At 33.8% G+C, this 16,975-nt stretch overlaps 2 protein-coding genes across 2 annotated transcripts; both read left to right on the top strand.

Annotated features, from left to right (window-relative positions):
* Positions 1 to 33: 33 nt before the first annotated feature.
* Positions 34 to 2,391, top strand: LOC140046338 (MORN repeat-containing protein 5-like). The gene is made up of 5 exons (XM_072090949.1): positions 34 to 83; positions 527 to 674; positions 987 to 1,098; positions 1,478 to 1,609; positions 1,823 to 2,391. The coding sequence occupies exons 1-5, from the start codon at positions 37 to 39 to the stop codon at positions 1,909 to 1,911; spliced, it is 528 nt and encodes a 175-aa protein (XP_071947050.1). The 5' UTR covers positions 34 to 36; the 3' UTR covers positions 1,912 to 2,391.
* Positions 2,392 to 2,560: 169 nt separating this feature from the next.
* LOC140047285 (superkiller complex protein 2-like) lies at positions 2,561 to 16,653 on the top strand. The gene is made up of 25 exons (XM_072092205.1): positions 2,561 to 2,826; positions 3,201 to 3,310; positions 3,483 to 3,589; positions 3,690 to 3,807; positions 4,047 to 4,227; positions 4,427 to 4,599; positions 4,789 to 4,851; positions 4,944 to 5,072; positions 5,565 to 5,710; positions 5,912 to 6,058; positions 6,461 to 6,545; positions 7,141 to 7,247; positions 7,411 to 7,557; positions 8,680 to 8,773; positions 9,033 to 9,245; positions 9,415 to 9,525; positions 9,999 to 10,229; positions 10,749 to 11,024; positions 12,268 to 12,641; positions 12,819 to 13,029; positions 13,220 to 13,330; positions 13,818 to 14,036; positions 14,369 to 14,509; positions 15,193 to 15,408; positions 15,530 to 16,653. The coding sequence occupies exons 1-24, from the start codon at positions 2,796 to 2,798 to the stop codon at positions 15,394 to 15,396; spliced, it is 3,729 nt and encodes a 1,242-aa protein (XP_071948306.1). The 5' UTR covers positions 2,561 to 2,795; the 3' UTR covers positions 15,397 to 15,408; positions 15,530 to 16,653.
* Positions 16,654 to 16,975: the final 322 nt, after the last annotated feature.

The following is a 16,975-nucleotide window of genomic DNA, read 5'->3' as shown; positions in this document are numbered from 1 at the left end:
CCGCCAACCTTTGCCGTAGTCATAGGAACTTTAAACATGGAGTATACTGGCAGTAGTTACGAAGGCGACTCCAAAAACGGACGGTAAATGCCTCCTTGTTATTGTTCGAATTATTTTTAATCGTTTGCAATGTTCATATAAATACATTACCGTCATTTGGTATTAATGAATATATTATTTTTGTAATATAAATATGTTAATGCACTGTTTAAATCTAGGCTAGGAGCCTAGCCTAGCCTAGGCCAATCTGCGTTGCCAATCTCCGAGAGTGTGAACAGCACACGCTCGGCGTCGTGGATGTGTTTTGCCCAGACCAGATCGAGGCATTTGGGCAAGGCCTAACCTAGGGCCTAACCTTATAATTACTAGGGATAGGCCCACTATACTATTACTAGGCATAGGCATAAAAAAAAACCTAGCCTCCTACCTTTATTGAAATCTCAATTCAAATTGTTAAAATAAAACATTTCCTTTTTAAAATTTTATTTTAAAATTAAAAACAATTTTCAATCATTTTTTTTTTCAGTCTGGAAGGAAAGGGCCAGTATACATTTCCAACTGATACAAAATATAATGGAGAAATGAAAGATGGGATGTTCCATGGAAAGGGTACGCTGTTCTTTCCCAATGGGAGCAAATATGAGGCAATCTGGGAAGATGGAATCGCAGTGGAGGTGAGAGAAAAAAGGAGAGAATCCACTTCTCATCACATTAATGATGAAAAACAAACAGGGATAATCATAACATCCCATTTTTGCTTAGAAGTGAGCTGCAAAGGTATCATGATTTCCTCCAATCTCCTGGTCTTTAGAATAATAAAAAAAATCAAATGCTGAGGTATCTTATGATGATTTAACTATGATAGAGGGCATAAGGGCGAAAAAAACTAATGTGCGCCACAGCCTACAACAATCATCCTTGTTTTTATAACATACAACATATGTAACATACAACTGAAAATGTTTTTTTTTTTTTCGTTTTGACAGGGTAAATACACATTTGTAGATGGTCTGCAATATGACGAGCCAGAATGGTTATATTGCGATGGATATGATAGACGGTTCTACACAGAAATATGTAAAGGCCTAAAACCAGCAGGTAGACATTGCTAGAGTTGTTTCCTACTTGGATGCAGCAGAAGGAGACAAGCACGCTGCAAGTAATTTGACCAATCACAAAGTGATGGATCATTTGAACTGTCGCTTGTGATTGGTCAATTGTGCATTGTGCCTACGTTGTTGTGTTGCGTCCGAGTGGGAAAGCTTTAAACGTTTGCATGGCAATTAAACACTAGTAAAGTCAGGTTTGTGCTATACTACTCTAGAAGATGGTTGTATAGTATTGTGACATTGGGACATTCTCAAACCTGACTTTATTAGTAAACATATTGTCATATTTATAACAAAATTATTTGAAGATATTAATATAGGGCCATTTGTTTTATATTTGCAATATAGTATTTAATATTTTTCCTTAGGACGTTCCCAACTGACAGATCACATACCTCCAAAAGAGATTCCCGAAGGCTGCTACGATACTGGAGATGGCTTCTACAACCCCGATACCAGAGTCATTGTTGATTATAATCACAAATTCTTACGGAATGCTGGTGAGTTCTTGTTCTATAAAAAACTAAGTTGTGGATAATGAATAATGCCATTACTGCAAAATGTTTTCATCTGCACATGCTTATGAAGTATTCACCGTTGTGATTGCTTCCTTCTTTAACCACAATTTCAGAATTGTTGTAGGCCTAAAGTCTGTAGTCTCCTTCAATATAAACCAAAATAAATATAAAAAGTGAATATTTTTCCTTTTGTAGATGACGATGAACATGCATGGGTGATAAGAACGTGTCGCAAGGGCTGGGATGAGATCGTTGGATACCAGGCCAAGCCTCCTCAAGCCTAGAATATTGAATTTTTTATATATTAAATGTAAATAATGTAAAAAAAATTGTAAAAACGATAACCAAACTAACTTTATGTGTAAATTTGATCATGCAGTGTAGTAATATTGTCAATAAATATCATGGAGGATTTAATAAATAGGATGATGAATAGGATAAAGTTTTTTTGAGATTTTTGTTTGTTAATTAGATATTTTCTAGGCATTTGATTGTGCTCGTAATAAAAAAAAAATGGGCTGTGCATGCTGGAAAACCTTTAAAAACTAAATAATATCAGAGAAGAGTGAAATCAATTTCACTCTTCCCTGATAATATTAATATCTAGTATTCAAGTTTATTGTTTCACTAATTACATTGATACAGAACATAATTATTAAAAATTATTGTGTGAGGAGGACGCATTAAGCCAAGGCTTTAAGTTTGGTCATCCAGATAAATAAATATATATTATTATTATTTATAATTTAAGTGAGAGAAAAACAATTCTTCTTTCGTCTGATTGACAAATAAAATTAAACAAAAAATACATTATACATCATTTTTATTTTTCCTGACAAATAAAAAGGTGAACAGGGCAAAATGTAAAACAATGATGCGGTACAGTATCAAGTTAAAAACGTAATACAAGAAATGTGTTTGATTGTAAAGCAGAAGAACTGCAGCATTATATGGGAAAATTTGCTGCTTTTGCCGCATTTATGGTAGAAAAAAAATAATGTATTAAAAAAACTCGGAGTGGATTTATTGTAACGCGTCAAATCAGAATACGACGTCTAGCTGACGCTTTGTCTTCCGGCAATTGTATCGCTAGTTGAGAGTACACAGTGTGTACGTGTGGGGTGGGTTTGTTCGGTGGCATGTTTCAAAGAAAGTATAAAGAAAGACGATGGCTTATCAGGAAAATAAGCAATGTACAGGTGAATAGCTATTATAACTTCGTTTTAATCGTATGAACATATGATAAAATATTAATTAATCCATGTTGATTTTTAAAATGAGGCCTTTGAATGGATGAAAAATGTAGGTGCTAAGCCTAAGCCTACTAGGCTGGTATCCTGTCCACAAGCAGCTGCGTCCCCGCCTGCTAGAGTTGCGTTACATATGGGAATTTCCCAATCGGGCTATGTGTGGGCCTAGTACTCAAATGTGAAAAGGTACAGGTAGCCTACACACAAGTAATATCTCAAAATTAGAATAATGAATCTTCCATTATATACCTCTTGTCAGAAATAAAACCTTGAATTTGATTTTGCTTTATTAATATATTTAAAAAAATTTAATTCTAATTTAGATATAAATGAAATAGAAAAGATGAAGTTCCGATTGGTACAGTGTGGGTTGGGTAACAATGTGCAGACAGTTGAAGTAAATAATGAGGACTTCATGCCCACAATAACAACAGTAAGTCTTTTTTGAAAACTGGGATTGATTTGTTTTACTTAAAATGCGCTATATAAAAAAAAATGTATTATTATATTATTATACTCCGAAAGATTAATTTGGTATTGTTAATTGCTGGGTGTTTATATATTAAAAATTACATTTTGTAAATGTAATAAATTATTTTTTCCAGCTTCCTGTTGGACCACCTCCCGTTCTCAAAAGCCTGGAATCCCAGATAGCAGAATACCTTAACACTCCAGAACGTTTACCCATACATAAGGTGGAGCGTGCTCAAAAGTGAGATCAGTTGTATACTACTATTGCACCCCAGGTACATTTGGCCCCTTACAGGTAACACTGCAGTTCAAGTTCTTTAATCATTAAATTGTCTTTTTAGGTTTTGGGAAAGAGAAAAAAATGTTGAGAGTTTATTCAATGTTGAAGCTTGCCCTCTACAGTACAAGTTGCAAGTTGAGAGAAACCAAACAACAGGCGAACTACTTGAATTTAAAGAGGTGAGGTTTGATACCATAATATAAATATTCTTCTAATCTCTAAAGCCCTATCTACACTATCAAACTTTATGTGACAAAAAAATGTGGTGTGCCCATACTGTATATTGACATGATGATGTCATATCACTACAATATTTGGGCACATCACACTTTTTTGTCAAACTAGTTTGATAGTGGAGACAGAGCTTAAGAATAGGACTGTATCATAATATTATCAGAACTAATTTTACTCTATGTAGGTGCCACTAGAAAACACAGGATTTACTGCTCAAAACTCCTTGTCAATGCTCCGGCAGCCTGGTGCACCAGTAGACGCAGTAAGAGGTCATTCATCTAACAAACCGTTCTGGCCTGGAGGTCTTGACGAACCATCCATTGATGCAATCACTGAATCAATTCAAGTTAATTTTGATGATGATGGTAAATTTTTGAGTCAAATCAGATGAAGTGGCACAAATCCGCTGAGAATATACTCATGCTTGTTTTTAAAAATGTTTTACTAATGATTAATGATGGGCTAGATAAGCTTTGACCCCTGCCATATGATACAAAATCAACCAATCAATTGTCAAGAATATAATTAGGTTTGTTATAATATATTGTGTTTTTTTTCATAAAGATCTTCTGACCGTTCCTCCTGGGTTTGAGAATGGAATGTGTTTTAAAGATGCGACTGATAATGGAACAACACCGCTTGAAGCAGTCTTGAAACTGACTGACCTTATGACCTTAGATGATGAATTTGACCTTGGGGATGAGGAAGATGAAGAGGATGAAAAAACAAGTGAACAGGTATTGGTTGATATTGGTCTCGTCACAAAAGCTTATTATATTAAAATCTGTATCTTCCATATGAGATATTAAATAGCGTGCCCTCTCTATTCTTTTAACATTAATATCAAGAGGCCTCTGTCTCTCTCTGAATATAGATTTCCCTGATATGACATTGCTATAATATGAATAATATTCCATAATTCTTAGAACAACACACCCACAGAAGATGATGGAAAAGATGCCGAGTTATTAGAAGATGTCCTCCAACGTGTATGTAAATAAAATTATTTATAAATCTAAATAAATATCTTTACAACATGGTAAAGTATTCTTACAATGTTGTAGATTTATTTGACCAACAGGCTGATGAAATATCTAGGCCAACAGAGACCGTAAAAGCAGAACCTGCTAAAAAGGAATGGGCCATCAAGGTGGATGTCACGGCCCCTGTTGGTGACTTTTATAAAAAGATACCAAATATGGCTTACCAGGTAAGTGTAGACATTTTGCTTTCGTTCATGCATAGCATTTGATTTTGTCATACCAACATGCACATTGCCCCTGTAGTTGCCAAATTGAAAATAAAACGAAAATACTCATTAATAAATCAAGGGTACTGTTAACACATGGAAGTTAAATAGATTTAAACAAAGTTTAAATCTGGGACACTGTAACATCATTGCAATTGATAATATAGTCCCATAAATTGATCCCATAAAATTCCCTGACAGGACTGAAACCTGTGACATCATGCTGACAAAGCGAGCATCATAAACATTAGACCACAGGGGCTTCGTGTCTGAGCACGTTCAAATTCTTGTTGGATACATTTTATCACACAATGAATTAGATAATAATTGTGAATATATTAAAAGTAGGTTTTAAGGCTTTATTCTGTAAAACAATTCTTATTATACTTTATCACGTTATACATCAAAATTGTGTTCGATTTGCTTCATATCTTTGTCTTCTGTTCTCTTCAGTGGCCATTTGAGTTGGATGTGTTCCAGAAGCAAGCCATTCTTTGTCTTGAGAACCACGAGAGCGTGTTTGTGTCGGCACACACGTCAGCTGGAAAGACGGTTGTAGCCGAGTACGCGATTGCTCTATCTCTCAAACATGGAACCAAGTATGTGTAAACTTTACTCATTTGAATTTTACTACCCGATACTCAGTGCTGTATCTCTACATACAACAATATTTTCCCAGTACCATAGGAATATTTGGTAATACAGCATCTCATGTGTTATCAAAAACAAATTTTGTTCTTGTCAATACACCTAAATTAAATATATATAAATGATTTAATTAAATGATAACTTCATTTTAGAACTGTATACACATCTCCTATCAAGGCATTGTCTAATCAGAAGTATAGAGATTTTAGAAACACCTTTGAAGATGTTGGACTGCTGACCGGTGATGTCCAGTTGAACGACAAAGCCTCTTGTCTCATAATGACCACAGAGATTCTAAGGTATCAAATAAAATGATTATGTTTTCTAATAGTCTTAGTTATTATACACATTTTATAATTTTAGTGGGATTTGAGCTTCGTTAGCAAGTCATTGTGCAAGCTATATAGTACTGTAGATTTTAACCATTTTGTATAATAGCGACTTTACGAAACAGGACGGTTAGGGGAGGACGACGAGTATCCTGTGTTCGCTAGAGCGTAAAATCATAAACTGTTGACATAGCCATTTTATTAATTTTGCAACTATGAGGCCTACTATAAGTAATGAATGTGTGACAGTGGCTGTGTGAACTAGTACACCAGGCTAAACCCCATTACTTGACATACAAAGCTCTTCATTTTTACTGATAATCTTACCTCATTCCTACTACCACACTAAATTGTTTATCATAATTCCTGTAGATCAATGTTATACAATGGATCTGATACTATTAGAGATTTAGAGTGGGTCATCTTTGATGAAGTACACTATATTAGTGATGCAGAGGTAATTTTTGTTCATTTTCTTTACAAAAAATATATCTATTAGTACCTACAATGTACCGTATATATACATGATTTCAATAATTCACATGTGCTTGTTTTCAAATTGTAGTTATTTTTTGATTGTCCTTACAAAAGTATGTCTATTGGAAACCTCTTAACCTATAAAGCTCTCTCGTTCAAATCCCCTTCATATCTCTCTGACCTTCCTCTTCACATACCTTCCTGTCGCCTTCGCTCGTCTTCAAAAAATCTCCTTTCCATATCAACTTTTAACACTAAAACGTATGGCCTAAGCACCTTTACTTCTGCTGCCTCTCTCTTGTGGAATGACCTACCCGCCTCTATTAGATCATGTTCTTCTACTATCGCCTTTAAATCTGCCTTGAAAACTCATCTTTTTCTTTCAAATTGAGCTCTCATACACCGCGCCTTTGATCACTTACTGCTGGAATTGGCGCATTACATATTTGTATTTTCATTAGTATTAGTACCTACAATTACCGTATTTATCCATAATTCCAATGATTCACACTATGGAGTTTGTTTCAAATTGTAGGATATTTTTTTGTATTTTCTGATTTTATTTATTTTCAAAGCGAGGTGTTGTGTGGGAAGAGGTTCTCATTATGTTACCCAGTACTGTAAATGTTATACTACTTAGTGCCACGATACCAAATACCATGGAATTTGCTAATTGGGTTGGGTAAGTTTTATTTCATTTCCAATCTATGTAGTCGAAAAACTTTTTTTAAAATCCCAAATCAAATAATGATGATACAAAATAATAAAATAAAAAAAAACCATTTTTATAGATATTTTGGTTTCTTTTCTTATAATTTATTACCATTTCATTTTGATTTTTTCAGGAGGACAAAACAAAAATATATTTATGTAATTAGCACATTAAAGCGACCAGTTCCTTTGGAGCACTACCTGTACACTGGTAACAGCAATAAAACCAGTGACCAACTTTTCTTGATTGTGGACAAGAACAACAAAATGGATACAATAGGGTAAGGTGCTAAGGCAATCATTAAGATCAAAATGTTGCTGATACATCTTCAAACTAGAAAGCCACTCCGAGAGGGCATACCTCCGCCTACTGTAAAATTCTCCTACATAAGATTTCTCCGGTAAAAAAAAAATATATATATATTTGTGCGTGTCTTAATGCTGTTTGTGATTTAGGCTAATTTCATTACAAACATGTGTATGCGAGTTTGGTGTAATGGTTATGTAACAAGCCTTTCAATTAACAATAGCTTCAGTCGGCTAACAATAGAACAGCAACGCGAAAATCAAACGAGTGAATTTGAAAAGAAATAGGTTTTTTAAACTACCCGCATCAAAAAACGTGCACATTAAATCAGATTATGTTTTAAAATTACAAATCACAAATTATAACTCTTGCCTCTTGTTTAAAAATGAAGTTTTTTGAACAAGTAGTTCTCGAGAAAATGCAATTTCAGTTTACTTGTTACTTTAAGATTGCTCGCCGGCTTTTGAAAAATTCTGTCCTATCTTTTAACACTAGCAGGTCTAAAAAAGTATACTAAAAAGTGGTCCAGAATTGGGACTATGGTCCCATGGAATGGTCCTTGACCACATATCTATATGTCTATTAATTTTGGTAAAGATCTTGTAATTACTTTTTGAGTAATCTTGCTAACAAACAAACAAACAAACAAACACACGCTACCGATTACATATACCTCCTTGGCGGAGGTAAATTACATGTGGTTCATGCCTATGAAGCCACTTTAAAAACCTGCCCATAAATCAATTCCATGACATTGTTATTGCCATTTTTGAATTAATAAATGTTGTTTACTAGTGCCTCAGGGCATACTCTACTGGATTGTGTATATGGTTGACTGGTGTATATATGACCTAGAGTTTCTCTCCTGTACCTCACCCACCAGAGTAATGGAGAGTGCTTGTTGTATTGTTATATGCCATAACATTCTCACAATAGTCAACCATCACACTCCTCTTGTGAACTCGGATTTCATTGTCAATTCTTTCGCCCTTTTTTTTTCCATCTTTAATTAATAAATACCATAACCTAATCTATATAAAAACACTGCTGAAAATGAAAGCTTAGAATACATTTTAGATTTTCTGTCGTTGTATAGTTATAAAAAAGCTTTGAATGCTAAGAAAGATCGGGAGACTAAATCATCGCAAAGCTTTGGTTCTAAAGATCGAAGAGGCGGATTTTCGAAAAATGTAAGTACTGTAGAACAAAAATGCATCTGTTTATTGTTGGTTCATTTATGTATCTACTCATTTAGACCGGAGACAACTTTTTAAATTTTGGTTGAGCCAGCCATGAGCATATTGTTTTTTTGCCAACCACAGAATATGCAGCACAACAACAACAACTGTTTTTGTTTTTCTTCACAAGCTGTGTACAGTAGTAGCCAATTCAATACCCTTTCCACAAATATGTTTGTTTTTCATTACTCATCTCTGAACTCTATTTTAGGATAAGAACGTATATTTATCACTCGTTGAAATGTTACGCAAGAAAGCTCAGCTTCCAGTTGTCGTTTTCACATTCTCAAAAAAGAAATGCGACGAGAACTCATCTTCCCTGACGACCGTTGACCTTACAACAAGCAGCGAGAAAAGCCAGATACAAATATTCTTACAGAAATGCATCAGTCGATTAAAAGGCTCTGATAGGAGACTTCCACAGGCAAGTTGAAAATGTGACCTTTTGGTCATTTTCTCATAGAAATGTAAATTTAATTTTGTAATATTGAATAATATTTAAAATAATTCTTGTGTTAATTGTAGATTTTTAAAGATGTGTGTTAAAACTGTGTATTTGTTCTGATGATAATACTTTTGTATACTATTGGCAGGTTCTCCACATGAAAGATCTCCTTAAGAAAGGAGTTGCAGTTCATCATAGTGGTGTGCTACCAATATTAAAAGAGGTGGTTGAAATGCTGTTCCAAAGAGGTTTAGTTAAGGTAAATTACTGGTGTTCAAATAATAGGTTGAAATAGTAAGGAACTGTTGCTTTGACAAAGTAGTAATATGCTCCTATTAGCCATAAGAGGAAATAGCGATCACAACAGTGCACAAAGATCATTAAAGCATTAATGTCAGACCATGTGTCATCGTAATTAGGAAAACACAGATAAATAGTTTTATATATTCATTTAAACTTCAGTCTGTTGAAGCCAACTCAGACAGAGTCATACGCCGAGGACCGACAAATCATCTCGTTGAGAAAAAATGAAACATGTTTAATGTTCTCCTGATGACTTAAAAACCGTGCATGACACTATGACAAAACAACTTTTCTTGTCCGGATTCATCTTGGACAGCACCGACGAGTCAAGAAGTTTTGTCTGGCCTCGTCGTATGATGCTGTCCGAGTTGGCCTTTACCTGTATCATTTATTTATTCATATTTATACCCATGCTTCACTTTCACACAGCTTTTGTTTGCCACTGAGACCTTTGCCATGGGTGTGAACATGCCAGCAAGGACTGTAGTCTTTGACTCCATTCGTAAGCATGATGGCACGTGTATGAGGAATCTTGTGCCTGGAGAATACATTCAGATGGCAGGGAGGGCTGGCAGAAGAGGTCTGGACACAACTGGTCTAGTGATCATACTATGTAAGGGTGATGTACCAGAGATATCAGATCTCCAGTCTATGATGCTGGTATGTTGAATAGATCATGTAAAACATATAGATATAGGGTTGACTGCAATGGGGAAATAATGGTATAGAACCCTTAATTAAGGGTCATCTTCAGGAGCTGTAGCTTGGTGGTTAACATACTTGCCTTCCAATCCTAAGGTCCAGGGTTCAATCATGACCTAGTGCCAGGGTTGTAACTCACGACTCTTTCAACTCCACTCCCTAAGCCTCAAATGAGACTTAGTATATAAGCACGATAAATTAGTTTATTAATTATTAATTTACTTAATCCATTCTCTAATTGGCGAGTTAGTGCTCACTGTTTTGTGTGTATGAATAAAAAAAAAAAAAACAACAAAATTTCCCCGTAAGTGTTCCCTGAAGAGAGGTTCCCTGCAGCATTGTTAAAACATGTATTGCCCCTTGTTAATTTGACTGAGGTGTCCCCTTATAGAGTTTTCCTTGAATAGGGGTGTCCTAAATTTGGGATTCCACTGTATCTGTATGACATTTTGTTAAATTAATTTTGTTACATATCAGGGGAAGCCAACACACTTGGAGTCAAGATTTCGTTTGACCTACACCATGATTCTGAACCTGTTGACCGTTGCCGTCATCCGTGTTCAAGATGTCATGAAGAGAAGCTTCGCAGAGTTCCACACACGGAAGGATTCGCACCAGCAAGAGGTGGAACTGAAAGTTCTGACAAAGCAGCTGGAGTCGATCAAGCCAGTGTATTGTTACTTGTGTCAAGAAGACTTGGAGAAGTATTATGACACCTGTACGGCACTTAATAAATTACGACAGGAAACACAGGTGAAATGATGAACATTGTGATTATAATGATAAGAATAATGATGACATTGTGATTATAATGATAAGATTTATGATGACAATGATGATAACAATGATGATGACAGTATTGATGACAGTGTTGAGAATGATAATGACAGTGTTGAGAATGATAACAATGATGATGACAGTGTTGGGAATGATAAAAATGATGATGACAGTGTTGGAAATGATAACAGTGATGATGAAAATGTTGAGAATGATAATGATGATGACAGTGTTGAGAATGATTATGAGGTGATGATAATGATTAATATAATAATTATATTTATTTCTATCCATATAAACAAAGCATCAAACAACGTACATACATTATATTACAATAACTTTTAGGTAAAATAAAAGTTACAATAATGGAATGGCAAAGGATGACCCTTTAATCTTGTTTCAGAAGGGATCCTGAACATAAAAAAAACCCAAAAAACATGAAAGTGATATACAATGCTTTTATTATTGCTTATGTATCATCATCATCATCCGTTATGCTTGGGTAGACATTGCGTATGCTAATCGTTTCCATCACTCTCTTTCGGTGGTCTGATGGTCTGTCATTAATTTTGAGTTCTTTATTTATGTTTCCTATCCAGGTAGTTTTTGGTCTGCCAACTGGTCTTTTAACTTTTCGAATGGATTCTGTTAATGATAATTTGGAAGCCTTAGCATATGTCCGGTCCATTTGTATTTTCTTGTCCTTATTAGGTTTGACCATTTTAGTTCTTTCGTTCTGCTATATAGTTCTATATTTCTGATTGTGTACGGCCACTTCATTTTTATAATTTTTCTTAATAATTTCCTATGGAAACAGTCAATTTCGTCCTCTTGTTTTTTGGTTATTGTCCATAATTCTGAGTTGTACATAAATATGCTTCTGACGTATACATTGAATAGTCTCATTCTTACTTCTAGTGATAAGTTTTTGCTTGTTAGAATTTCTTTGTAGTTGTTGAAGGCTGATATTGCGAGTTGTTTTTCGGCGTTTCATATCGTTATCTGTGTCAATTAGCGATCCTAGATATTTACATTTTTTTCCATGATTTATCTCCTTTTCGTTTTATGTATGTATTTTATTTATTAAATTATTGTAATGATGCCAGTGTTGACGATACTTGTAATGATAATATTGTTATTTGTTTATTCTAAATACTTGTAATGATAATATTGTTATTTGTTTATTCTAAATTGAATAGTTTTCTTGATTTTTTTACAGCTTGCATCAATAAAACACTCAAAGGTCAAAGTGCTTTCTATTGGCCGTGTGGTCGTTGTAAACACAGACAAACATAAACATACGTTAGGCGTTATATTAAGTTTGTACACCGCAAGTCGGCATAGCAAATTTAAAACACTTGTTATATGTGATCAAAGTTCAGGATATGAAAGCAAACTGTCGACAGCTTTTTCTAAGAAGTTAAGGGTTCAAATGATTAAAAAGACTAATTTATACCAACCTGAGGGTGTATGTGGACACGAAGTGGTTGAGTTGGTAGCTTGTGATCTGTATGAAATTACATCAAACACTTTAGATGTCAGTGCAGATAAAATATTGTCTGATTGGAACACGCGGCAGATACCACGTTTTAGGTAGGCTTTTTTAATTTTTTTATTAAAATAAAAAATTAAATAAACATTCATTATTTGTATACTATGGTATGTCAGAATTGGCTAACGGGTCACAAAATGAAAACCAAAATTGCCCTACTACTCGACAAGTCCAACCAATATTGCGATGACCATTGACATATTGACATATTTTTTCAGAGACAAACCACCAAGTCAACTCACAAGTGTTGTCGTACAAGAGCTTCTGCGATTGATAGAAGATAATCCAGATGGTCTTCCAGCGCTCAACCCTGTCAAAGAACTCAAGATCCAAGACATGGAGTTTGTTGAGAAGTATATGAAGATGCAAAGTCTACAGGAGGTTGTCTTTGACTACAAATGTTTAATGTGCCAAGCTGTAGATGAACATGTAAATGCACTTTGTATTTATTAAAATACTTCATTCCTTCATTGCACTTATCTTGAACTTATCCCATCTAAATGACATATCACAATTTTTGTTTTTTCATTTATTTATACACAAGCGGTCAAGAACAACAATGCGCCATAACACGCAAGTGTCCACAACCCCTAACCTACTACTCCGTTTTCCTTTACAGTTTGCAGAACATGATCACAACATGGAGCTAAGGGATAAAGTGAAAGAATTGGGTTACCAGTTATCAGAAGATAGTCTTCTGCTTCTTCCAGAGTATCATCAAAGAATCAAAGTATTACTCTTTCAGATTTAGGGGAAAAAAATTGTATAAATATGTTGAAATGGAATAATTTTTGGTATACTATGTATATGGTTAGAGTTTTCTCAAAGACTTCTGTTATTAGATGTATTTGATGTTTTTGTTGTCACAGGACAATCTGAGGCACCTTTATTATAAATTGAACTGAATCCAACTGAAATTATTAGCAAAGGAGACCAATTTTGTATTAAAATGTATTATAGATTATTAAAAAAACTACATTTATTTAGAACAGCCAATTCTTCGCACTGTATCTGCAGTATTTCCAAAGTATATTATCATAGGAATGAGATGCTGTAATACCAAATAATCCTATGATACCTCGGAAATAGGTAGTATGTGGAGATACAGCACTGGGAATCAGGTGATCAGAACATGTCCCTGCTACTGAAAGGTTGTGTAAGACGAGAAATTCAAGTCACAAGTTAATTCTGACACAGTTAATTTGAATTTTTTATAGGTTTTACAAAAGCTACATTTCATTGATCAGAACATGTCGCTGCTACTGAAAGGCCGTGTCGGGTGTGAGATAAGTCATCATGAGTTAATACTGACACAGTTGATTTTTGAGAATGTTCTGACAGAGCTGCCTGCAGAAGAGATCGTAGCACTGTTGTCTTGCATGGTGTTTCAGCAGAAGAACTGTAGCTCACCAACTCTTACAGATAGTCTGGAGAAGGTAAGAGATGATAGACAATTGAGAAAAGGTTTTTAAAATTTTTGACGACCTAGCAATTTTTTTTTATGCATATGATTGTCTGTACTGTATTTCCATATATGGCATTATATGTCCAGTATCATATGCAGTGTCACATGTGTATCACATGTGATGTGTGTATTATGTTAATATTATGGCTAGATTAGGCATCACATATTCAGTATTTGCATATGGTACTGTACAAAAATATATACAGTACAGAGTTAAGTTATGTATGAGATTTTGGTCTTCTAACAAAAATTTATATCACTACCAGCTTATAATTTAAATATTGGTACCCATTTCATATACAGGGTATGGAAATGATCAAATCTGTCGCGAGGAATGTAGCCGCCTTACAGCAAGAGTGTGGGCTTAATATTGATGTTGAAGAATTTGTCCGAACATTTAAATTTGGACTCACAGAAGTTGTATATGAATGGGCAAAAGGAACAGTAAGGGAAAAATATTTAACTAAAATGTTAAATATTAAAAAAAACGTGCCAACTTTTTTATTATAAATTACTTTGTGATTTCATTGTTTGTGGTGTGCCAGGGTTGTAACTCATGACTCTTTCAACTCCACTCCCTAAGTCTCAATAAGACTTAAGCTCTGTCTACACTATTAAACTAGATTGACAATAAAAGTGTGATGTGCCCAAATACGGTAGTGATATGCTTAAATATGGTAGTGATATGACATCAACATGTCCATATTTGGGCAACGTTTGATAGCGTAGACAAAGCTTTAGTTTAAAAGCATGATCAATTATAAAATAGTTTCTCCATCGTGTAATTGATGAGTTACTCACTGTTGGATTCGTATAAGTAATAAAAGTAGCATTAAACCAAATACCAACTTTATGTCAATGAAGACAGTTACTTGCACCAGTACAAAATAATTTTTTTATGAAAGAATAAGTACGTTTCCAACTGTAGGCCAAAACATTTTTCTTTAACTTACCTCATAGAGATACAGTGGAGGAAACAGCTCCTGCTTTAGGGGACCTCCAATGATGGGTAGTTGCATTGGGCCTGCTCATGCTCTGGGACCTCTATGTTGAGCTCATAGCTGTTACACCACTGTCTAAGAGACAAAAGGTTTTCCCCGCTATATATAGCTTAATTTTCCTTTTAGCCATTTGCTGACATCACGGCCCTAACAGATGTTTCAGAAGGCATTATCGTGCGTACCATCCAGCGTTTAGACGAGACGTGCCGTGAGGTTGGCAACGCAAGCCGTAAGATTGGCAGCTCAACGTTATTAGCCAAGATGCGACAGGCCTCGGAACTTATCAAGCGTGATATAGTGTTTGCCGCTAGTTTATACACGCATAGCTGATCATAATTCAAGGTATGCTTATGATTATTATTATTATTTTATAGAATTAATGTGTTTTGTTTGAAATCTGGACAAAATGTTGTTTGTTATTGTTGTTTTGACTGTTTAAATTTCTTGTTTTTTGTTTTTACAGCACCAAGAAATCAATTAAATACAGATATAAATTCACAACAAAATGTGTTGTTGTCATGACACAAATGGAGTATATTAAAGATGTATTGTCCTCTAAAATCATGAAAAATTTATTATTTTATTACTTTGTATAGACCATTTTGCAGTATAAATGAAGTTATTCACTTCCATACGAAAAGAAATATGATTTCACTTATAAAAAGACAACATAAACAGTTACGTTTTACCAAAAATTAATTGTCTGACAGACTATTTGAATATGTTTTTGCTTTAAATTACAGTTTTCTCAGGTAAAGAATTTTTTTTTTTTAACCCAATTTTTGGTCAAAGTAAATAACTATTATATGACATTGAAATAGCAAATTTAACACAAAAAAATTCAGGGAGAAAATATATCTTTAATGGTTTACAGGACCATAGAATGCAAATTAAAATTTATAAAGTAAAACTTTATTTGATAATTCATTTAAATAAATAAAATATTATTGAAATTTAAACTAAAAACTATAAATCAATAGAACATGTTAAATGTGTTTACTCATCTGGGGGTGGGGGTGGTTGGGGCACAGAATTGGTCCTGGTTTGGAGGTTTCAGACTTCGAAAAGCGGACCTATAAGAATTTTAAAGGCAATAAGTACTATTTTTTTTAAATATGAAAATAAAGATATTAATTTAAGTAAGCAAAGTTAAATCAAATCTTACATAAACGTATAAAGATATGAATTTGTTATTAATATTAAGATAATATGATCAACTTAAAATAGGTAAACTGCCATTATTGATAAAATATAATTATTTTAGTGTAACATGAATTTAAGATAGATTTACTTTAATAATTACAAATGTGCTATTGGAAATAAACATTAAGTAAAATAAAATTACATATTAATAAACATGTATTGTTTCAGTAATAATTAATTTTTGTTGAATTTATGAGAAAATTATAATTATCTATGAATTTTTATTTTTATCAAATACAGTAAATAGAATACTTTTTCTTGAGATGCGAAGTAAAATAAAACATTCATAAGTTTTAGTAATTAATATTTAAGGGTAAAATTTTAACTTTTAATAAAATGTTGCATAACCTGATTGCATAGATTATAAAATAAAACTTATTTTTAAGTGCATAAAATGCATGTAAACTTAGAAAAGAAGTACTGTATTTTTGTGTTAACACTGAAAAAAAACTTATGTGATGTAATATTACCTGAAATTGCGTTTTCCCAGGTTTTCAATTATATAACGCGTTGCAATACTTCGTTTTGCGTTTGACGGATATATTGTGATAAAGATTAATGAAAGTCTAGTTACCTCGTGCATTCATTTAGATTTTAATGTGTATTGATGTTCGACGGAGTTTTCACAATATTGAAAAAATATATGTGAAATAATATTACTTTAGATTGCGTTTTCCCAGGTTTTCAATTATATAACGCGTTGCAA

The sequence above is a fragment of the Antedon mediterranea genome, chromosome 4 (genome assembly GCF_964355755.1).
Source record: "Antedon mediterranea chromosome 4, ecAntMedi1.1, whole genome shotgun sequence".
NCBI classification, from domain to species: Eukaryota; Metazoa; Echinodermata; class Crinoidea; order Comatulida; family Antedonidae; genus Antedon; species Antedon mediterranea.
This window is presented reverse-complemented; position numbering and strand designations above follow the sequence as displayed.

Bases quoted from the DNA above. Each gene is read 5' to 3' on its own strand.
- LOC140046338 (XM_072090949.1), top strand. From the start codon at position 37: ATGGAGTATACTGGCAGTAGTTACGAAGGCGACTCCAAAAACGGACG. The intron at 84-526 runs GTAAATGCCTCC...TTTTTTTTTCAG, and splicing joins GGCGACTCCAAAAACGGACG to TCTGGAAGGAAAGGGCCAGT. The intron at 1,610-1,822 runs GTGAGTTCTTGT...TTCCTTTTGTAG, and splicing joins CAAATTCTTACGGAATGCTG to ATGACGATGAACATGCATGG.
- LOC140047285 (XM_072092205.1), top strand. From the start codon at position 2,796: ATGGCTTATCAGGAAAATAAGCAATGTACAG. The intron at 3,808-4,046 runs GTGAGGTTTGAT...TACTCTATGTAG, and splicing joins AACTACTTGAATTTAAAGAG to GTGCCACTAGAAAACACAGG. The intron at 4,228-4,426 runs GTAAATTTTTGA...TTTTTCATAAAG, and splicing joins AGTTAATTTTGATGATGATG to ATCTTCTGACCGTTCCTCCT.